General features: G+C 33.7%; 2 protein-coding genes across 8 annotated transcripts in view; one reads left to right on the top strand and one right to left on the bottom strand.

Moving 5' to 3' along the window:
- CEP85L (centrosomal protein 85 like) overlaps positions 1-23,376 on the bottom strand; it is a 247,224-nt gene that overhangs the window by 140,556 nt on the left and 83,292 nt on the right. The window lies entirely within an intron of this gene.
- Positions 2,647-18,678, top strand: PLN (phospholamban). 2 transcript variants are annotated; one of them, XM_064360760.1, is made up of 2 exons: positions 2,647-2,911; positions 17,754-18,678. In XM_064360760.1, exon 2 carries the CDS (start codon positions 17,849-17,851, stop codon positions 18,005-18,007), a length of 159 nt encoding a protein of 52 aa, XP_064216830.1. In that variant the 5' UTR covers positions 2,647-2,911; positions 17,754-17,848; the 3' UTR covers positions 18,008-18,678. The 2 variants fall into 2 exon arrangements, with proteins under 2 accessions (XP_064216830.1, XP_012305510.1); XM_012450087.3 differs by lacking the exon at positions 2,647-2,911 and adding an exon at positions 6,921-7,029.

Below are 23,376 nucleotides of genomic sequence, written 5' to 3'. Positions count from 1 at the left end.
CCAGCAGATGATATGTTCATGTCCTTTTGCTATGCTATGCAAGCTTTTAATTTGGAGATGAGTTAAGGATGAAGTACAGCTTTCCTGAAAAATATCCAAACCATGTACAACTCTCAGTAGCTTAGTTAAGTTGCTGGTAGAAAGTTACAATGCTTACATATTAGGAAGTTGGGTTTATTTCCACTGGGACATTTTTACATCTTTTGCTTTATAAAGTAAATATGAATTCCACACATCAAAATCAATTTTCATAACCTTCTCAAAAATGTATCTATGCTGAAAAATCAAGGGTCACTTATACTTTTTTACTCCAAAAACTAAAGAGGGCTGTGTAACTGAAGAAGCCATTATGTTTTAGAGGTTCTCACCTGAAGCAATCAAGAACCTGTGCTAAACGTTGATATTATCAAAGTCTTCAAATAAAAGCTCAGATCTACATTAAGGTAGAGTTACCTCCCTCATCCTTAAAGCAGGAGCACTGATCAAAAAGCCACTTGATCTAAACTAAAAGTGCAATTTCTTTAGTTGCTTAGCTGGTAAAGTCATGTCACTCAGGATGTTTACTAATTCAGAGTTTAATTCTCACCCCAAAAATATATATTTTTAGCCCATTTTCTCAAAGAAGTTTCTCTAACTATAAGGAAATGTAACCGACCAACTCTTGAAAATTATTAAATTTCAAATATAAATAAAATTCATTTATGAGCCTGATCACCCTTACATGAACTAATGTTTAGGAATAACAAGTTTATAGAACCAAGAGAAGAAAGAGAATTTATCAGATTTATTTACACAGATGGTAATCATAGTATTATTTTTTTAAGGTTTATAATGGCAAAAAATATGTAACACCTGATATTCAGTAAGAGAATAATTCACAAATTATGGTGTATTTATATGCCAAACTAACAGTTATATACTGAAAATAAGTCATTAACATTTGTAACATATTTTTAATAAATAGCACACAAAAATTCCCAAACATATTTCAAAGTATTCTTCAATGAACAGGTAATGTTTTAGGGTTTTTTACAGAGCTTTTAAAAGCTTAACATGCAGGAAGTCAAGAATTTTTTTACTGCATTCCTTACCTAACAGAGTGCCTGGCAACCAGTAAACCAGTAGTTTAACTAAAGAAATGAATTAAAAACTGACTTCTATGTAATTTACATGTTTAATTATTTCAACAAAACTAGCTAAAATTGATAGCTACTTTTAAAAATAACGTTTTTCAAACTAGTTTAGTATATTCAGAACATCTGGGCTTCAAAGAGACTTTAGAAATTAATTTGATCTGCCTTCCATTTATGAGAAAACTACAGTACAGATTCATTTTCTGAAAATCAGACAGGAAGGTAGTGAGAAAGGACAAAGAATGAGAATGACAATTCCAATTCAACTCCTCATTAATAAGCCTTGACCAATCTATAACCACTCCATGAATCTCTTATGTTATGGTTAAGCAAAATGGCTTTATGGAAAGCCATTGTGTTGCCTTAATAGCCCACACCAAACCAGAATGGAGTCACTCTGGTTTGTTTTGGACTGAGCCTTTAACAGACCAGACCAAATAGAATGGAATCACTCCTGCTAGGAGCCACATAAACTGAACTTCAACATCAGCAAGTTTTCTAAAAAAAAATAGGATATTCATAGCAACCAATCAGAAAAGGCCCAGTTTATCTGAATTAGCAAGATAAAGAATTCTGTCTTAACCTTATAAGGAAAGTAACTTGTAATAACCAATTCACTTTTTGTTCCTTCTTTCTTTAGCATATGCCTAGAAAGACCACCTCCTCCACTTAGTTCATCTGATGGCCTATTTTTATCAAGATACTGCCCAAATCATGAATCATTAATAAGAGTCAATTAGATAATTAAACTCAATTTGTTGATACTTTGTTTTTTGATGTTACACATATGTCAACAAGTTATAAAGAATTAAGTGCAAGAAAAATCTCGACTTTTCAGGGACAATCATTAGGAACAAAGAAAAGCAGTTTATCTAAGTTTCTGAGGGATTCTCTTCTCTCTTCTTTCAACTTATCCTTTTTAAGAATTCACTTGTAATGGTAAAATAATATTCTAAATATCCATTAAATGTAAAAATATCTTATTGAGTCTACTCAGGGATAAGCAGCGTGTAGAGCTTAGAAAAAATAAATTAGTCTCTATTCATGACTTTTATGGCAAAGAAAATAAATATACCTATATAATGTAGAAAGTCCCCCTACAACTTCAGATTTATCTGAATTACGGGAGATATTCACTTATTACTTATATAATTAAAAATTAAGAACAAGCAAAACAGGGCTTCTCCCCATTTACTTCTGAGTAATGAAGGAGGCTCCATAAGAACAAGAGAGTAAGGGAAATATTTTGGATAGAAGAAATAACACATAATGACAGAGCTGTCAAATCGTTATGGTAGAAATACATGGCAAAGGAAAGATAAGGAAATGTTTAATTCTGTAAAGAGTAGGTTTTTCATCTTGAAAGAGAAATCAATACAATGAAAAGTTCTTAGCATGTGAATGACAATAAAATGTGCACTCAGGTATCAGAGTAAAAACTGAGTCGGAAAGGGTCACGAGGGAGGGTAGAAAGACTAGTTAATAAATCTCTATGAAAGTTCAGAGGAGAGTTGGTCAGGCTATGAGAAGAAACATTTATATTTCACAATCTGCATTTGGTTTCTAAGTGAATGGGGAGTCTGGTAGAAGACAGAAAAAAGTATGAACCTCCGATTTCAATTCTGTATCAAAATCAGTGATAGTGCCAAAAGGCTGAGATATCAACCATAAAAACAAGGAATTTAATGTGTCTGGGAAAACACTACAATCATTGAATTGAACTGGAACCTTCTTAACAATTTAACAGCATCATGATCTGGACTCTATAGAATTCTGAGGCAAGTATCTGGAGACCTAAGGGTTGGTTTTTGTTCAATTGTTTTTTGGTGTGTTTCCCTTTGTTATTTTGGCTTTGGTTCTGTCAGCTTCCTCTGTATAAAATATATGTTTCTCTCAGAAGTCATACTGTTTATATGTGCTCATTTGACTCTCAACTGGAAATTTCATTTTTCTCCTGGTGTTATCTTGCATTAGTGGTTAACTTCTAAATGTTAAATTTTCATTTCCTTATTACTTGTATACTGATAAACAATTTCCTTGAAGCCACATAGCATGCTATAACAATTCTATCACTTAGAATGTTCCATAACTTTTCCAAAAATTACGTAGACCCACATGAGTCCTTTGCTACATCCATCTGGCCTCTTTTGATGTCAATGTTCTTCTCCAACCCTCATCAAGATATGGAACGACAACTTGCCCAGAATTCAGCCTTTTATGAAAAAATTAAATGTTTGGGTCTCCAGATATCTGGCAAATCAAGTGAAAAGGGAACCTCCCTCCCCCAAATGACCCCTAAGGTTTATAGGTTACTTTATCATTATGTTATATTAACGGCCCCCAACCCCATTTGATGAGTAAATCTTATTTTCTCTTCCCTATTGCCCTAGGGAAAGAATTTCCATCCTCTCAATCTCAGACCACTATTCTCATTCTCATTTTTGCTTAGATGTTTTTTAAACTAGTCCTTTCCTACGTAGCTTTAAAATTTAAGGCAGTAATTATCAAACCTTCAAGTACCCTCAAAAGCTAGGTAAAATCTTTCTCCTGGGTGTCTAGGAGATCTAATCTAAAAAAAGTTTATCTTTGATGTATTGTGAACGTCACAAAAATTCATTCAAAACTTGCATTTTACTATATTATGTATCTGTCTAAATATTAAAATGTTTTAATTTAGTCATCATATAAATTAACTTCTTGTCAAAAACAATTTCCAAAAAAATTGTTTTATCTTGAAGCTTCTTTGCCCTCCAGATAACACCACTACAGATTGGAGTTTAAATAATCAATGTAAAAGATTATTACATATATCATGATATTTTTAACAGAAAGTATTACGGCAGGGTGCAGTGGCTCATGCCTGTAATCCCAGCACTTTGGGAAGCCAAGGCAGGCAGATCATGAGGTCAGGAGTTCGAGACCAGCCTTGCCAATATGGTGAAACTCCATCTCTACTAAAAATACAAAAATTAGCTGGGTGTGGTGGCACACGCCTGTAGTCCCAGCTACTCAGGTGGCTGAGGCAGAAGAATCTCTTGAACACAGGAGGCAGAGGTTGCAGTGAGCCGAGATTGCACCACTGACTCCAGCCGGGGTGACTCAGTGAGACTCCGTCTCAAAAAAAACACAAAACTAATGATTTTGAGAAATATATTTAAAATGCCAAAAAACTATATAAAAACAAAAGTAAAGAAATGTACTCAGGATTCAGTTAAAACTGAAAAAATACTGAGTTTCATTTAGAGCGTACTAAAAATAAATTTGTAATTATTTTCCCATCCAAGTTCAAAGACAGTTTACCTTTAAGAATCCATCTTCTAAAGGAAAAAAGAAAATAAGTACTAACACTGAAAGGACACTGTTCCAGGATCTCTGATAATCACTATGTACACTTTGTGTCATTAAGCTATCACAAGTACTATTTTACAAATTTGGCAGCTTAGGGAGGTTATTTGTATAAAGTCACGTGACCAAAAATACATTCAAACTACGTGTAACTCCAAATGAAGACTGTGACAAAGCACCTCAAAAAAATTTTCCAGCCTCTAGTTGAGGAATCGTTGAGGAACATTCTACTGATGACACTGACTCACTAATGCTCCTTTAAACAACTTTGTTTGGGCAATAAATACAGTGTTTAGTTAAAACTAAAACATAATACTTCCTAGAGTTGCATGTGGGATCATCACCATCATTGTCATCATCACTAGCTAACCCCAAGGAAAAAGGTAAACACAAAATCTCCCCACTCTTGTACAAAACGAAAAGGTAAAATTTTGAATCCATTTTCCAACTATGTCACACACAGTTCTAAGTATCCTTCTAAGGTGTGTATATGCCTATGTATGCTTTTTAAGTAAACTTGTAAACATATGTGGTAACTAGGGTATATTTTAACTGAGTATTAATTACTAGTTCGATTTTCTTAGAATAAGAAGTTCTCATAACAATGATCTATCACCTAAATTTCAGATCAATGTGTAACTCATAGACAAACTTAAAGCAGACTTTCTAAAACTATTAACAGTGCTCAATAATTCACCTATTTACATGCTAAAAATTTCTTAGTTACTATATGCTACTCTAATGAAAGCTATATTCAAGTTATAATTTTTTCCCACAGTATGCCAATAGATCAGAAATTATAAATAGACAGATCTGGATTTGAATCCTCAGTCTCTTCTTTAGCAGCTGGTTATCTCTGACCAATTACTATAAATCTCTTTAGGCTTCTAGGTTTTAAATTATCAATCATCATTGGTAACTGATAGTAATGACAGTCAAACATTATTCATACAATTTCCTTAACTTGGGTTTAAGTTGTAAATTTTCCTTTGGCCATGTTCACAGAAGATCATTGCTGAAATATTATTTTTCAGTTAGTTTTAAGCTGATTCTTTAAATAACAAATGATTTGCTCTAGAGAAAGATTTTCTCTTTCTTTGGAAGAAGCCAAGATCATCTCCATTTAAGGACACATAAGCAGCTGCTGCTACACATTTTAGTTACCCATAAGAAAGTGAAGTGGGTTAAGTTCACTATGTCATAAGCATTTAAAAAAAAATGAAAAAATTACAAATACCTCCTCTAAAATTAAAGAAAAGATTTAAGAATTAATATTTTCAAATGTGGTGACTTAAGTAAATCTAACATGTAAGACAACAAATTAGATGAACAGAGAAGAGGAAAATGATGCCCAGCTTTACAAAAAAAAATTATTTACCCAGTTATACTGTAAAATAAACTGCTTTGGGAAGTTCAAAATATCATCCCACTAACATCTCATTTGTATAGTAATTTTCAGAAAAGCAACCACTAGATTAAATGAGGCACAACCTTTTAGAAACATTACAAAACTTCAACACATACAATTTCAACACATGCAAACCTATAAAGCCTCATTAACTGAGATGTAACTGATTGGGAATCTGCAATTATTTCTTTTTTACTATAAAGTTGCCCTTAAATACTGCTTATAAAAGAAATTAGTAAGTTTGTGTAATAATTTAATGCAATTCTTTAAAAAAATCTTAAATGCTTAAAGTACCATATTGCTATTTTTGGGGGTTATATGTATCAGTTTAAATACAGAAATTAGCATTCACAAATATATTGTTAAACTGCTAATTGAAGAAAACACGAATTAAATACATTTATTAGTTCTTACTTTAGCTGTTAAGATAAAAATAATTTTTTATACAAAAAGCAGTAATTAGCCTGATTTTCTCATATACACAGCTTCTCCCATATACACAGAACAAGTACAAAATAAGAAGAAAACAGGTATAAAATTTGATTATGTAAAAATATTTCATTTTTGTCTTGCTAAAAGTTAACATTATGAAGTGGTATTAAAGCAACAGCAGCAAGAATTCAATGAAAGTTGTTTTGCTTATACCTGTGTTTATTTTTCTCATGATTAAAATTCCTACAGTAACTATTTTATTTCTTCAACATGTTCGCCATTTATATTCAACTATCTTCAGGCTTAGAGGTAATTGAACATTTATATTCAATTACCTCTAAGCCTGAAGATGCATGAATCTGTAACAAAAGCTTTCTACCACCTCAAATTTACCTTTTTTTCCCCCATTTACCTGCCATATACTGTTTTAAATTAAAAACAAAAGATGAAGCACAAAGTGTTAATGACTTTTCCATACCTAAAGTAAGAAGTTCTAAAGTTTAGTTGTGATAAGACTAAGACTACAGCTAACCAATCGAAACTTCAGAATTCCTATGTGACATCATAAGACCTCCCTAGCAGACTTTTTCTCCTCCACCTACTGCAACTGTTCCCATAAACCTGGTGACAGAGTCAGAAAACTCCCCAGCTAAACATCCATAGACTTCATATGACCCAATACTCTAGATTGTGATGATCACACCAGCCAAGGTAAGAAACAGATTTCACTGATTTTGGTAATTCTTATTTCTGTAATTCTTAATTCCTATGATTTCTATAATCTGAACTATTAAAATGAGTTAATTATATTTTATGAATTTCAGTTCAAAGTTAGATAATAAAATAACATGACAAAGTACTTAAAGTTATAAAATGCTTAACCATTTAGTGACAGTAAAAAAAATGAGACAACTTTGAAATGAAAAGGGTCATATTCATCTTTGTTCCTGGTTATTGGTTTGTCATTTTAATTTAACTTTCACTTTTATTTTGCTTTTCAAATGTGAATTTCTGCCAATTAAAAAAAATCTTCCAATTATGTTACCATATTTGGTAGTAGTAGTGATTAATTTCTCCACACAAAAACAATGACTTAATTTTGTTATCTAATGCTCTGCTGAGAAACAGTGCAGGACTGAACTGTCTACATGTGAACTAATATGAATTGTCATAGGACTACAACATGAGCATTATCAGCATGCCTATTCCAATATTATCATTATAATTTCATACAGTGAATAATAATAAAATGGAGTTTGAGAACATATAATGCAAGCTACTTTTAAAGTGCCCTTAGGGATTTTTCCCCTCTAAAGTCCAGTCAACTTTTAACAAACACTTCTAAAAATGCCATGACGTTAATAAATTCAGTTACTGATATTAAATTCAATATTGTATCATAAAGAAGTTTAGAAATTTTAAAATACTTTCACAAACACATACAAAGTCTAATGTTAGAGAATAATTTGACACTTTAAAAATAAACAGCTATTTTGACACACAAATATGCTTAAGTATCTCTTTTTCACACAAATTTGATAAAATGGCTTTCTGCCTATTAATGCCTATACTTTTATCAAGTTATTATCCTCCAGTGTTACTCCATTTCCTCTCTTGGATTTAGAAGGAAAAGAGAAAATAAAATAAATGCCAGGAATGGAGATGCCACAATCAACTTTATGACGTCTGTTTGAATTCTACCTATTCTTTATGTTACAATCCTCAATTTAGTAAATAAAATGTTTCTTCATTCTTATATCTCTGTCAGGGCATACAGAAAAGTATATCTATTTTATTGATTTTAATTTTTATATTTTATGTATATGTTCAAATAAAATTTACCTCTAAAATTCTCAATTCCTGTGACAAATGTTAATTCTATTACTCACTACAAATAAGACCTTTGTAATTCTGTAAGCAGCTTTCCTTAAGACATACAAAAACCTAATTTTTGTCTACCACTGAGGTATCCTAATTGCTTCTCCATATCTCTATATTCATATTTTTCCTTTAATATTATATAAAAATCATTCAGTGTAGGTGTCTGATATGCTTATCTGTGCATTTTTATTCAAATATCTATCAAATTACATTCTCACATTTCAAACTGGGTATTCATGAGTTAGTTCTTTTATTGTATCATAATTTTGCTGCATCACATACTGCTCTAAAAAGTACACAACTTCTGGATAGAGCAGAAAGTCTGCTATTAAAGTTATCCTTAGTTCACTAGTATGTCTCAGTTAACAGAAATTACGTAGTTACAGACACTGCTAATATTTCAAATATAATGTGATAGTACCATACAATATGTCCCAACTAGTTCATCTATACCTTAAGGTGACAGTTAAGTACTGTCTTTGTTTATGAAGACATGTGGTTTAAAAGTAAGTGCTAAAAAAAGTGTTAGATGAAATCAAATGGAAGAAATATGGAAGATGTTTAAATTAAGCAGCACTGATTAGGTTTTAAAAACACGTGAAAGAGCCAGAGTACTTGCTTTACTAAGAGGTGTCACAGCACTAACAATTCCTAAAACTCAAATATCACATCTATTTTATTTGTATTTTAGTAGGCATAAAGGAAAATAATCACATTTGGGTTATATAATCATACATATTGTTTCTTAATCTCACTAGAGACAGGAAAATATTTGCATAAATACAGTCGTTTCAGAAAAGAAAATGCTAATATATTTTAATGTATTATATAATGTACTGATTACATGTATAGCATTAAATTATGTAATATATTTAATTTTTAATTTAAAAGTTAAATTTACAGTCTCTAAATTAGACAATATATTTATTACCAATCCCAGAAATGAGAAGGGCCTATTAAAACGTCTTTCTTTATTCTTAAAAAACAATTTCCTAAATATACTAGTATACACAAATGTTTCATTTGGTCCTTTTAATTATATATTTGATACTGCATCCCTATTCCACAATTTAGGAAAGATGCAAAAACGTGAACTGCGCAGGATCACAGAACTAAGAAAACAGAGAAACCTTGGCAGAAGTTTAGGTTTTGTGATTAAGCCACATCCACATCCTCTATACAATGATCAACATGGCTTAAAGTACATCATGACACTGACAAACCAAACTAAATTGAAAGTCCTCAAATACTGTGAACGATACTCTAAAAGGCAAATACAGAGAATACAAACTTCTAATTTAATACCATGCCATTTTATTTAAATTCAATTTAGGCATCAGACATTACATTCTTAATACCCTAAATTATATTCTACTGATCATTTTCAAAACCAGAAAATATACAAAAACTACAGATGTCCTTAGTTATTAAGCAATACAGCCTGGAAGGCAAAATTGAAACGAACCACACAAACTTTAAAAAACAATAACACACCTCAATCCATCAAAGTTTCCTTTTATTTGTTCCATTGCTAAAATACATATGCCTTCAATCCATTTGATACCAAAAATCCAAGTTAGTATCTCATTAAAACTTTTACCACATAAACCACATTTCTATACTTTATTCCAGGATCCCTATTAAATCCTCAGCCCTCAGCATTCTTCAGTTTTATTTCTGAAGCCCCTCCCATACTCTAGCATTTTTAATATGCAACACTATTTATTTTGATGTGTTTGATCAGAGAAATCTTGCTATCTATGCTACAAAAATCCCTAACTTTCATCAAAACAGTGAATTAACACAGAAATTGATCGTACTAGCAAAGTAAACCTAAGGTATAAAATCAAGAAAGTAATCCTTCTCGAATACAGTGGCATAAATCAGATTAGATGTAGTCTCTTTGTATATTTTCAGAAATAGCACATCAAAGTTCTTACCCTGAATAATTCTGAACCATGTGTTACCAAATAAACACATGAAAACGAAGCCTGGATGTACCGCATACTCATAGTCAACTGAGGACCTCTAGTGCCTTTTAAAAGGTACTCCATCTTTAGGGTTTTCAACCCCAAGTCCCCCGCCCCCCCCAAAAAAAGGTTGACCAATTCACTCCCATTAATAGGGGGTTTATTTATTAAGCGGCATTCATTTTTCCTTAAGACGTTCTCAATACCTCCCCACAATCTCCTCCCAACAAAAAGATCCTGAAATCCCAACTCCTATATAATTAAAAAGAGTACTTTACTTGTAAATAAACTTGTAAAGCATTGTTTCAACATTTAAGAAACAATAATGAAGACAAACCTACAGATAATATAGCAACAGCAATAAGCTACATTGTCAATTTCAGAGAGAAAAATCTCTCTGTGCTGTTGTTTAATGAATTCTCCTCAAGGTAGAGCTTTAACAGGAGGAACATTTCATTACAGATCAATTTAGGAGTGAGAATATATTGATTTTTATGCATATACAATTCTTTTCACAAACAGAAGCAGCTTGAAGAACTGTCCTATTACCACAAGTCCAAAAAAGGGTGTATATATACTCACGGCTTATCTGTGGAAATGTCAGCAAGTAGTAGAAAAATAAGATAAAATTCCAAATAATATAGACAAGTCCTGTTTACAAATTCAATCTACAGAAAATTCTAAACTTCTAAACAAGTTAGATAGAAAAAAAAATCCTAAAGTATGTCAGACTGTAGCCTTAGATATTACTTGAACTCAATTTAATAAAAGTATTGTTTCAATACTCTCATGTTTACTAAAATAATAAATAAAAGGAGAAAAGCAAAATTCTAAATTCTACTAATATAAACAGACCCAGGAATTTATTATAGCAGCAAAAGGAATACCACCAAAAATACTGAAGTTTGAGAAGTTCTGCAAGCACTGAACATGCTTAAAGTATAGGTGGGGATTAATGCTCAGCATATACATCATTAAAGTATCAAATGTCTAGCAAGTCATAAAGCAGACAACCGAAAGTTTTCAGAAGACTATTGAGGTTACTTCCGCACAAGAATTCATCCGATATTATAGTGCTAAAACAGGACTCACTGCAGACAAAGTAAGGACTCCTAAAGCAGTACCTCCCAGCAAACATGTTGCCTAACATGGTATGTGATATTAGTCAAAAGATTAGAGTTGCCTATGGCTTTTCTATTCCTTATTCCACCTCAAAAAATAATCAAAATACTATCTCGAACTTGATTCTTTTTTAAATTTCCAGTGTTAGTTTTCTTTGAGGAAAAGAAGACAACCAGAGGACTTATAAATCCCACAAAGAACAGTAAAGAATTATTTACTCTTTATTCTTCGCATTCCTCCAAAAAGTAGCGTAATCGTGGATCCACAGATACATGAGATACTCTGTGGATACTGTTCTGCCTCTGACATGCAACTCAAGAGACAGGAGTCTGGCATTTCTACACCCAAACTCCTAACAAGCACCTTTCATATTTTCAATACTCTTAATTCTAGGGCCTGGATTATAAATCGATTTTTAAATTCACCTATAAATGAATATTCCTCTTGTATCAAAACAACCAATTTATACATATTGTCATTCTTTTTATAAGAGGTTGGAGAGTAACATCAGTTTCCATAGCTGTTTAGGCCAGATACAAGTTCAGAAAATCCCAAAACAATCTATTTATGATTAGACTAAAAGAATGCTCTAAAAAGATCAGATAACATAAAACTAAAACTATTTTTCTAAGCTTTCCATCAAAAAGGACTCTATTAAACAGCTTGGCTATTAAGAAATTAAAAACGAAAAAAGTAAACTCATACGGTAGTTGTCAGTGCAGAGAATAGAATTATAAACATCTGACAACCATGCCATAAATTATAATGCAGTAAAGGTCACAGACAACTCCAAAAAAAGGATTAGGCTGTTCCCACACAAAGGTTTTCAGTTCTCAACATATGACAGGAAACCTCATATTCTATGATGAAATCTGGCCTCATTATCATCATACAAATATTGGTATTCAGCAGAACTAGGATTCTACATATTTTAGATTATACCACTATAAAATAAATTGAGCCCAATAAATTAAATGTATATCATTAACATTTTAGCATGTAAAGCAGATTCGTTTTCAGTTTAGGCATAAAATTATAAAGTAGCTACAAATCACTTTAAGATTATGACATATTTCTAAATCTAACAAGAAACAGGATACTATTTTTGGTCATCTCCTTTATAACCAATTTGTTTCCAGAAACGAACACTTTTTCAATAACAGCTGCTGCAGGATTATAAGATCATCTTTAAAGTATGTTAATTATACTTTAAACATTAGAGAGCTCATCTCTTTAGGGCATATCTCTGTATTTCACAAATCCTAAAAACCCAATTGTACAAAGCCTGGTTCAGGTTAACATTTGGTTAATCAGAAAACCATTAATTTAGGTGAATCCTCTAAGCCTCATTTTTCTCATCTGTGACAGAAAGAGACTTGAGAAGAGTATTAGAGCTTATATGTTCAACTAACAAATTGTTATTTGAATGAATTAATCTGTCAATCACAGCATTACTTTTAAAATTCTTTCTTTTTTTTTTTTTTGAGATGGAGTATTGCTCTGTCACCAGGCTGGAGTGCAGTGGCGCAATCTTGGCTCACTGAAACCTCTGCCTCCCAGGGTCAGGTGATTCTCCTACCTCAGCCTCTTGAATAGCTGGGACTACAGGCACACGCCACCACACCCAGCTAATTTTTGTGTTTTTAGTAGAGACCAGGTTTCACCATGTTGGCCAGGATGGTCTCGATCTGTTGACCTCGTGATCTACCCACCTCAGCCTCCCAAAGTGCCAGGATTACAGGCATGAGCCACCGTGTCCAGCCAATGTTTTTAACTTTTTTAAAATGAGGGCCATGGTGAGTCACACTTGTAATTCCAACAATTGCTTGAGCTCAGGAGTTCAAGACCAGCTTGGGCAGCATAGTGAAACCCTGTCCCTACCAAAAATACAAAAATTAGCCACGCATAATGGTGCATACCTGTAGTCCCAGCTACTCGAAAGGCTGAGGCAGGGGGATTGCTGGAGCCTGGGAAGTTGAGGTGCAGTGAGCCACGACTGCATCACTGCACTCTAGGCTGGGTGACAGAGCAAGATCCTGTTATTGATTCATTTCCTTCATAAAAATAATTAAAAATGAGATGGGGTCTCATTATGTTGCCCCGGCTTGTCTCGAACTCCTGGGCTCAAACATTTCTCCCTCCTCAGCCTCCCAAAGTACTGGAATTACAGATGTAAGCCACCATGCTCTGCCCACAGATTATTTTTTATTAACAATTTTCTAACATTTTTAGTCATAAAAATCCCTTATTTAACTTTAGTGATTTACTGAAACATACCAACTATGCACTAAGTACTAGGATATTAAATGAACACATGGTTTCTTTACTCAGAAACTATCAGTCTAGTTGAGGATACAAACATGTAAATTGAAATTGTGCAATAATCTGATAGATATCCTCATATAGGTAATACTAAAGCACCATTAAAAACTGGCAGAGGTGACAACCAATTCCACCTTAATGACTAATGAAAGGTTTCATTAGGAAGTGATATTTAAACTGAACCTTAAGAACCAACTGAAGCTTGCATGGCAGACAACCAAAAGGTGGAGGGAGGTGGAGGAGGCATTCCAGGCAGAGATAGAACAACATGTGCAAAGAACAAAATCACAAAAGGGAATGGAGTATTTATGGAAAGGTGACATGTTTCATTTGGCTGAAGTACAACTTAGCAGTTTCAAGGTAGGGGATGACTCGCGTATATGCTTCATGATAAACTCCTGGCCAACCCCCTCTTTTCCATGTTTTGTCTCAAAGTAATTTTTAAATTTTCTGACCTTTTAAGACCATTTAAGCCCCAAAAAACTCACAAAAGGATATGTTCACACAGGAATTATCAGGGCTAATTATTATTCCTTTCTTAACTGTATTCTGCTACATATCTTCATAAAAGATAACTAGTCAAATATAAATAAAATCTTCCCATAATTCTCCAATAGTATAAATCCATTAGATCTACAATAAGCAAAAATCAACAGAAGCAACTTAAAGGATCAATCTCAATAAACAACAAAAGAAAATCTTTCTATTTTACCTGAAAAATTCAAACAAAAGTCATTAAATATATGTCAAGTTTAAGCTGCTATTTTTTTTTTTTAACCTTTTATTTGTCTGGGCGCGGCGGCTCACGCCTGTAATCCCAGCACTTTGGGAGGCCACATCATTTGAGGTCAGGGGTTCGAGACCAGCCTGGCTAACACGGTAAAACCCTGTCTCTACTAAAAATTCAAAAATATTAGCCGGGCATGGTAGTGAGTACTTGTAATCCCAGCTACTGGGAGGCTGAGGCAGGAGAATCGCTTGAACCAAAGAGGCGGAGGTTGCAGTGAGCTGAGATCGCATCACTGTACTCCAGCCTGAGTGACTGAGCAAGACTCTGTCTTAAAAAAAAAAAAAAAACTTCTATTTTAGGTTTGGGGGTATGTGTGAAGGCTTGTTACATAGGTACCACTGTCATGGGTTTGTTGTATGTATTATTTCATCACCCAGGTATTAACCCCAATACCCGACAGTTACCTTTTCTGCTCCTCTCCCTCTTCCCATCTTCCCTGCTCAAGTAGACCCCAATGTCTGTCGTTTCCTTCTTTGTGTTCATAAGTTCTTATCATCTAGCTCCCACTTATAAATGAGAACATGTGGTACGTGGTTTTCTTTTCCTGCGTTAGTTGGTAGGGATAATGACCTCCAGCTCCATCCATGTGCCCGCAAAACACATGATTTCGTTCTTTTTTATGGCTGCATATTATTGCATGGTATATATGTACTACCTTATCTTTATCCAGTCTGTCATTGATGGGCACTTAGGCTGATTCCATGTCTTTGCTACTGTAAATAGTGCTGCAATGAACATTCATGCCCATATGTTTTTAATGGCAGAATGATTTATACTCCTCTGGATATATACCCAGTAACAGGATTGCAGGGTCGAATGGTAGTTCTGCTTTTATAAGCTATTTTCTAAGTAGAAGTGTTATAAGCAACTTAAATAACAGCCTTTAGCCATCTGTTTAGACAATGAATAATATATGCTAGAAAAATATAGGTTGTTCTCTTTTAATAAACGTTTGATATAAGTTGACTGTTTGGAACTCCTTGTTACAGGCCAGTATTATGAAGGACAACAGAGTCTCAAGCCAAAATAAGGCCCAGTCTACTACATAACTCAGAATATAATACACTATAGAATCAAAACACCATAAACCATATGGTTTCTTTCTAAAAGTAAATGCCAAGTTCTAACTAGTCATGACTGACACATATCTTCCCCTTTGCCACTCTTTCAGTACTTTCCTCTCTCAGGAATGGGCTAACAAGTTGAGATAGGCTTTTATAGAATGTATAAAGACTCAGGAGAAAATAAAATCTGACAGCTGGGGTAAGGTAGTAATACACAGATTAACAATAACGTATCAACAAATGTTAACAGTCACTATGTCTGGCAGTTAATTATGACTTTTTTACTCCATTTTTAATTTTCCTTATTTCAAAATTGATATAGAAGTATCCTGATTGAAAATAAAATGTTCCCAAGTGTTAAAAACCATTATCTCTGAAGTTAATACACATAATTTTTCTATAATGACATGTAAGTTCTTATTTTGTTTTATTAATCTTCAAAGTATAGACCCCACAGGCAGCAATAGCTTATGGGATCTCTGAAATAAGGCAAATGGAAACTACTGCTCTAAGTAGAGGTCTGTAAATAGGAAATGTCTGTGGCAGATAGTGAGATAAGGATAATTACTGTGCATTCTGAGCTTGACAGTCTTCAGTACTTAATATCAAATCTTATTAAAATGTTACTTAAGGTAACATTCTATAAAGCTATAAAATCATAAAAGAGAATGACACTTTGAATCTCTATTTTTGGTGAAACATTTCTCATTTAACACTATTTTATTTTGGATTAAAATTAAGATCCAGGGAATAATTTGTTGTATGCATCTCCTTTTTATGATATTGGCTCTGGAGCTATTAATACACTGACTGATCAAACCAATTACATCTACATTGTAACAGATTTAAAGAAATTGTATGTGAGAACTTTTACCCAAAAGTATAACCCAAAACAAGCTGTACCTTAAACCAAATACAGCAGGTCCTCAAATAACATCATTTCCTTCTATGTCATTTTGTTGTAACATTTAAGTATTTGTGGAGCTCGCACATTCTCTCCTCATCTGTGGAACTCTGGTTTCCTCCTATATCCCAAAACAGTGCACATTAGGTTCACTGGCGTGTTTAAGTTGTCCTGGGTTGAATGTGTGTACACAAGTGTATCCCGTGATGGGATGGCCTCCTATCCAAGGTAGGTTCCTCCCACCTTGAGCTGCTAGGATTGGCTTCAGCCAGCAGGACCCCACACTAGAATAAGAGGGTTGAAAAATGAATGAATGAATACAAATTAGTATCAAATAAAAATTGGTAAAGTCTAGGGTAATCATACAAATGCATAACAATAAATGCTATGGCACAAAAGCACTTAAGAGATTTCACTGTATTTGAATTGGTTTTTATCTGCATAGAGTTGGAAGTGCTCCTGACAATTTTCATTTCTCAAACATTGATTCCATGATTTTAATAAACCACCACAACCACTGTCATTCACTGATTTACCAAATACTGGGTAATTATCTTTGGTGGCTTTTTTTTTTTTCTTTTGGAGACAGAGTTTTGCTCTGTCACCCAAGCTGGAGTACAGTGGCACAATCTGGGCTCACTGCAACCTCTGCCTCCCGGCCTCCAGCAATCCTCCCGAGTAGCTAGGATTACAGCTGCATGCCACCAGGCTGGCTAATTTTTGTATTTTCAGTAGAGACAGGGTTTCACCATGTTGGCAAGGCTGGTCTCAAACTCCTGATCTCAGGGATCTGCCCACCTCGGCCTCCCAAAATGCTGGGATTACAGGTGTGAGCCACTGCACCCGGACTATCTCGTTTTTATTAATCTTTCTTAAATGTATATACAGTTCATATTTCTTTCAACATTTAATATTAGAAGTGTTTGGGGTCTTTATTGAGAAGTTTGGTCATGTTTTTGTGACCAGAAATATGCCATAGGAACTTAACTCTTGTTTACATCAATTAGCCTAGAGTAAAAATGGTTTCATTATAGTTGATGTGCATAAAGTCATGGTTTTCAGGAACCTATGGATGACACTGAGGATTACTGCAATACTTCTAGTAAATTTGGCAGAAAAGGCAAAGACTGAAGTTACTATTCCTAACACAAAAGAGAGTGTCATGGTGCGCCCCATCAAAAAAGGAGAGACAGATACAAAGGAACACAGGCGCACACATGTGCACTCACACACACACACATGTACGTGCACATGCGCCAGAAACATTTGATGTTACAAATACAATAGTGCTGAGAAAGATGAATTAATGAAAAATTGTATTTTTTGTTCTGAGAATAGGTTACATATATGATTCTAATCCATTTATTGTTTTTACATTCAAGGCTACCTAAAAGAAGACAGTTATCTCCTATTTGGCTGCCAGCTTTTTCTTTCTCTTGACCGCTTAAAACTTCAGACTTCCTCTCCTGTTGGTGCCATGGAGAAAGTCCAATACCTCACTCGCTCAGCTATAAGAAGAGCCTCAACCATTGAAATGCCTCAACAAGCACGTCAAAATCTACAGAACCTATTTATTAATTTCTGTCTCATCTTAATATGTCTCTTGCTGATCTGTATCATCGTGATGCTTCTTTGAAGTTCTGCTACAACTCTAGAGCTGCAACGTATCACATCAGCTTAAAATCTGTCATCCCACGCAGACAGAAAACAATACTGTGTAACATACCACTTCCTGAGTAGAAGAGTTTCTTTGTGAAAAGGTCAAGATTAAGACTAAAACTTATTGTTAGCACATGTATTCATCTGCTGGATCTTGTAAACATGAAAAGGGCTTTATTTTCAAAAAATAATCTTAAAATAAGTGTATAAAATGTAACTGTTGATTTCCTCAACATGGCTCACAAATTTCTATCCCAAATCTTTCCTGAAGATGAAATAATAAGAGTTTAGTTCTTAAATTGCACTGCCAACAAGTTCACTTCATATGTAAAGCATTATTTTTACTCTTTTGAGGTAAATATAATTTATATTACACTGTAAAAGTTTCTTTAGTATTAAGTATTTTTCAGGTCTTCACCAAGTATCAAAGTAATAATACAAATGAAGTGTCATTGTTCAAAATAGTCCACTGACTCTTCATATCTGTTATCTTATTATAAAGAACTCTTTGTAGTAACTACCGGTATCTATATTCTAAAACAGAAATTGTATTTTTTCTATGCCACATTAACATTTTTTAAAGTTGATGAGAATCAAGTATGGAAAAGTAAGGACATACTCTTACATAATAAAATTCCTCTTAAGTGATTTTTTTCAAAGAATTACAGAATTCTAGTCCATGTAGGTAAACCATACATCTGTTCTAAGATATTATGATCAACAGATGAGAACTGGTGGTTAATATCTGACAGTGTGATTAGTCATAATCACTAATGTACTAACAGAATAGGATCTAATCTTTCTTTAAGGCACTGTAGTGAATTATCTGAGCTGGAGTTACCTAACTTGCCATATCCACGGAATCATGAAACCATAAGACTTCAGAATAATTTTACAGTTTGCCTTCTATTCAAACCTAACATCCAATGCAGGCAAAGAAAATAATAAAAGATTTCCAGTGACAGAAAAAGGTTATCCCTAGTATTTAAAAAAATAAAAATATGAATTTTCTCTCCAAATATTAACTAATTTTTAGATTACATTTTGAAATGAACTTGTTGGCCCATCTATATCTACAGCTGACCCTTGAACATGAGGGTTGGGGAGTTGACAATCCGTGGCTCCCCAAAAATCTTAACTACTAATAGCCTACTATTGACCATAAACCTTACTAATAACACAAACCGTAAAATAACACATATTTTGCATGTTATATGTATTATATACTCTATTCCTACAATAAAGTAAGCTAGAGAAAAAAATCTTATTTAGAAAATCATAAGAAAGAGAAAATATATTTACTATTCATTAAATGGAAGTGGGTCAACATAAAAGTCTTCATTCTCACTGTCTTCACATTGAATAGGCAGAGGAACAAGAGGAGGAGAAAGATGGGAAGGAAGAGAAGGAATTGGTCTTGCAGTCTTGTCTTAGGGGTGTGGGGAGTGAGGGAAAAGAAAATTCATGTATAAGTGGACCCTCTCAGTTCAAGTCCTTGTTGTTCTAGCGTCAACTGTAATAGGATATAGCTATTTTCCTTAATCTATCAATCAAATGGTAAACATCTATTTTGTAGGCCATTCTACTGAGCTAAATTATAGATCCAACAATGCTATCTATAACTATTTTCTTGATGAACAGATTTTCAATTTCTCCTCTGATCATTTCAGAACATCTTCCAATAACTCACAAAACAACCGAAGTAAAATTTAGTGCTGGCACATATATATACACCAAACTTTGGTAATTTAAGTTGACTAAAGTTTAAAATTAAGTCTAAACTGTATAATCCAACAATTTTAATTCCAACTGACAACATATTACTAATATAACTATTATTAAAAGGGCAGAGGATATGTAATTAACCATATCCTCTAAAACATGGTTACTAAAAGAATATGAAGCATCTATATTGATCTTGGTTTCTTATACACGTGCTGCTAACTGAATAGTGAAGGAGACATTATTAAATTTTCTGAAACCATGAGAGGTACTAGAGATGGGAGTGGAAAGGGTTTGGTTCAGGGATACCTGAATAACAGATGGGCAGAGATTTCTTAAGTGAAGCCTCATCTACAAGCTGGAAATCCCTAATAACAAGTAGAAAGCTTATAAACAACAGGTAATACACTCACCTTACTGGTTTTAGTAAATTACCAATACAAAAAGTATCCAAGTTCTATAATAAGCTGCACTGGTCTTAAAAACAAGTGGATAATTTGAACTGATTAGTCATAGTCCCTTCATTACATTGTTCATTACGATATTTTCCTCAGTAAACAGAAATAAGTATTTTTTTTTGTTCTTCATTCTTTGATAGAAATTAAAATCTTATTCTGTGAGAATTACAGAATACTATACTATAACTCAAATTATAAAGTAGAATAAACTATTCTTTATCATGAAGTATAAATTCATAACAATTTATTTTTAAAATTTAAAATACTAAATGCTCAAATATGTTCTACTAAGGAATGAGTTCTGATCTTAATTTACAGGGTACTAAAAAACAATTTTAAAATGCTTAATGTTGCCTTTTATATTTTAATTGGATAAGAATGTGTATTTGTTTAATGCAAATCATCAGAATCACTATATAAAAATGTTCTTGAAAACTCAGTGAAGCTGCTCTAAAATATACTTACAATTGATACTAATGATAAACCATTCTAATTATAGTTTTGATTTTACAAGAGTTTTTTGGTAATTTTTCCCAAATAAAACAAAATCAAGATGCTCCAGTATAGACACAAGAGGGCAGACCCATATAAAATAATGAATTGCTACTAATAGAGATTATTTATCTTTTGATTATTTTTGAGTCTTCTGGCAAAGTAGGACTATAATAAATTTTTGAAAAGATCTGCTCTTCTGCTAAGTAACAGCACACTTTAAAATGTCCAGAAATGTTATGCTAATATTATACAGAAAACCTGACAGATGAAAAAAGTCAAACACATTACTAATTTTATTCATTTAAAACTCGTATATAAAAGTCCTTTTTAACTACCTAATGAATGTGTCATATCCTAATATAGGGAGTGTCACAGTGTCCACATCTTTGAATACATAAATTATCTCAAACAGTTAAAAAATGAAAGAACAGGGTACAAATATAAGAAAATATAAAAATAAGAAAACTTTATTTTCAGAGGACATAACAGAATACATGAAACACTCCCAAGTTATAAAACTTTTTCATTATTGTTTCATGTTAGACAAAAAACAAGTCATTTTACTTTAATTCATTTTATCAGTTTTTTTCTTTAATCAACAGACAGGGTGGTTACTCTGTCATGCAGGCTGGAATGCAGACACATGATCATTGTTCACTGCAGACTTGAACTCTTGGGGCACAAGAGATTCTCCAACCTTGGTTCCCAAGAATCTAGCACTACAGGGGCACATCACCACATACGGCTAATTCTTTTTATTTTTTGTACAGATGGGGTCTCACCAGCCCAGGCTGTTCTCAAACTCATGTCCTCAAGCTATCCTTCCCCTGTCAGCCTCCCAAAGGGCTAGGATTACAGGGGTTAGCTACCATGCTTGGGTCAAATTTTTGATTCATATAAGGGAAAATCTCCAGTAAAATATGTTAAAATCAATAGGTGCCAATACCATAACTGTTCAAACCCCCTTATGACTAAATAGGCACAAAATTTCATCTTTTTAATGATTGCCCCCTGAAGTTCAGAAACATCTTAGGGAAAAAAGGCTAAACAACTTCGACAATAAACAGACTGTTATTTCACTACTGCTGGGAGATCCATCATGGGCTTAAAGGAATCCAGTGGATGCTGCCGTTAAGTGTAGAAGTGTTTATCCTCCACCTCTTCCACCCTACCTTCCCCAAGAAAAGAAACCGTAGGGGGCCATGGAAAGGGAAGGATTCTTCCCAAAGAGAACACCAGACTGCTTTTTCTCCTCTGTCCCAGTCCTTACAGAGTCAGATAGCTTAGGGGTTGCAGGGGATGGGGAGCAGAAGTGATGTACTACAGAGAAAAGAGTCAAAGACTAGAGATGTAGTGATGTACTACAGAGGAAAGAGTCAAAGACTAGCAGTGGGCATTATACATGGAGCTCTCTATCACAAACCATCTGAGGGTATAATGGCTTCTCTTCATTCACAAAGGAAAATGCTTCAGAGTACTACACTACTGCACTCTTGATAATTTAGCAGAAAACCATGGAAATCAAAGAACAACACACACATAGGAATGTGTGGCTGGCTCAATAATTATTCTGGACTGAGTCCTAAGAAGAGCAAACCTTTAATGTTACAAATTAACCTGGGGAGTGGGGAGCTGTGAGGATCAAATGAGATAAAACACTGTGAAAGCTACAGAATTCCATAATATATAATATCTATGGTTTTATTAGATCATGACTTTCAGCCAAATTCCTTTTCTTAATTGTAAAAATATTGTTTTTTCATGGTGAGTGTTTAAAAGCTGTGCTTGAAAATCACAATTTACCAGATGAGCTGATCCTTATTAAGGTTCTTCTCTTTACGTAAAAATTAGATGTAAAGAGTGTTTTCATGTCTAATTTTTGTTTTTACATAAATCAGTGTTTCTAAGATTTTTATCTTTTTTTCTTTCCAGAGACGGGGTCTCGCCATGTTGCCCAGGCTGGTCTCAAACTCCTGGACTCAGGCAATCCTCCTGCCTTGGCCTCCCAAAGTGCTGGGATTACAGGCATGAGTTATACTGCCTGGCTGGAAGTCAATGTTTCAAAGAGGCTTTTAAGAAACAACTATGATGAAAGCTTTTAAAACAAAGAGAATATAACTGGAGGCTCCAAGAAGGTATTTAGCAACTTTTTTCTGTAATTTTCCAAGGAGGAAATTAGAAGGGAAGCAGTCATTTAATCATTACAACTTAAGTTTGTCTAGTTTTCTTTACCTGAATTCATCTTTCTACTCCAAAACTTTTAAAAGTACTATAAAGAGACCATCTCCAATAAATTTAATCAAGAAATAGGACTTTCCAGGGATATGTAAATTATGCTTGTTAGTAGCCTTCTCTCTCTACTATGCACCAGGAAAAAGATTTAAAAACAAATTTTTCTCTACAGTGTGTCCCTAACCTCCATACCCTCTTCTGCACTGCTTCAAGGTTAATCTTGTTTAAAGCAGAGGTTTGTCCAAGCAGAATAAAAGGTGTGCCCAATTTTCTCAGTTATCTATCACACCTACTCTAGTTTGGAATAGTACACTCAGACCCACTGGACAGCTCCAATTCTGTGCAAAGATGCCAGCTGAAGAAACAATTGCCTGATCTCAGTTTTCCTGTAATAACATTTGAAAACTAAAACGTGGTAGTATTTGAAAAATTAGGTTCC

Source organism: Aotus nancymaae, unplaced genomic scaffold, assembly GCF_030222135.1.
Source record: "Aotus nancymaae isolate 86718 unplaced genomic scaffold, 86718_ANA_hifiasm-v0.15.2.pri h1tg000040l, whole genome shotgun sequence".
Lineage (NCBI taxonomy): Eukaryota > Metazoa > Chordata > Mammalia > Primates > Aotidae > Aotus > Aotus nancymaae.
Note: the sequence above shows the minus strand (reverse complement) of the source record. Positions and strands in the feature narration are given on the sequence as shown.

Bases quoted from the DNA above. Each gene is read 5' to 3' on its own strand.
- PLN (XM_064360760.1), top strand. From the start codon at position 17,849: ATGGAGAAAGTCCAATACCTCACTCGCTCAGCTATAAGAAGAGCCTCA.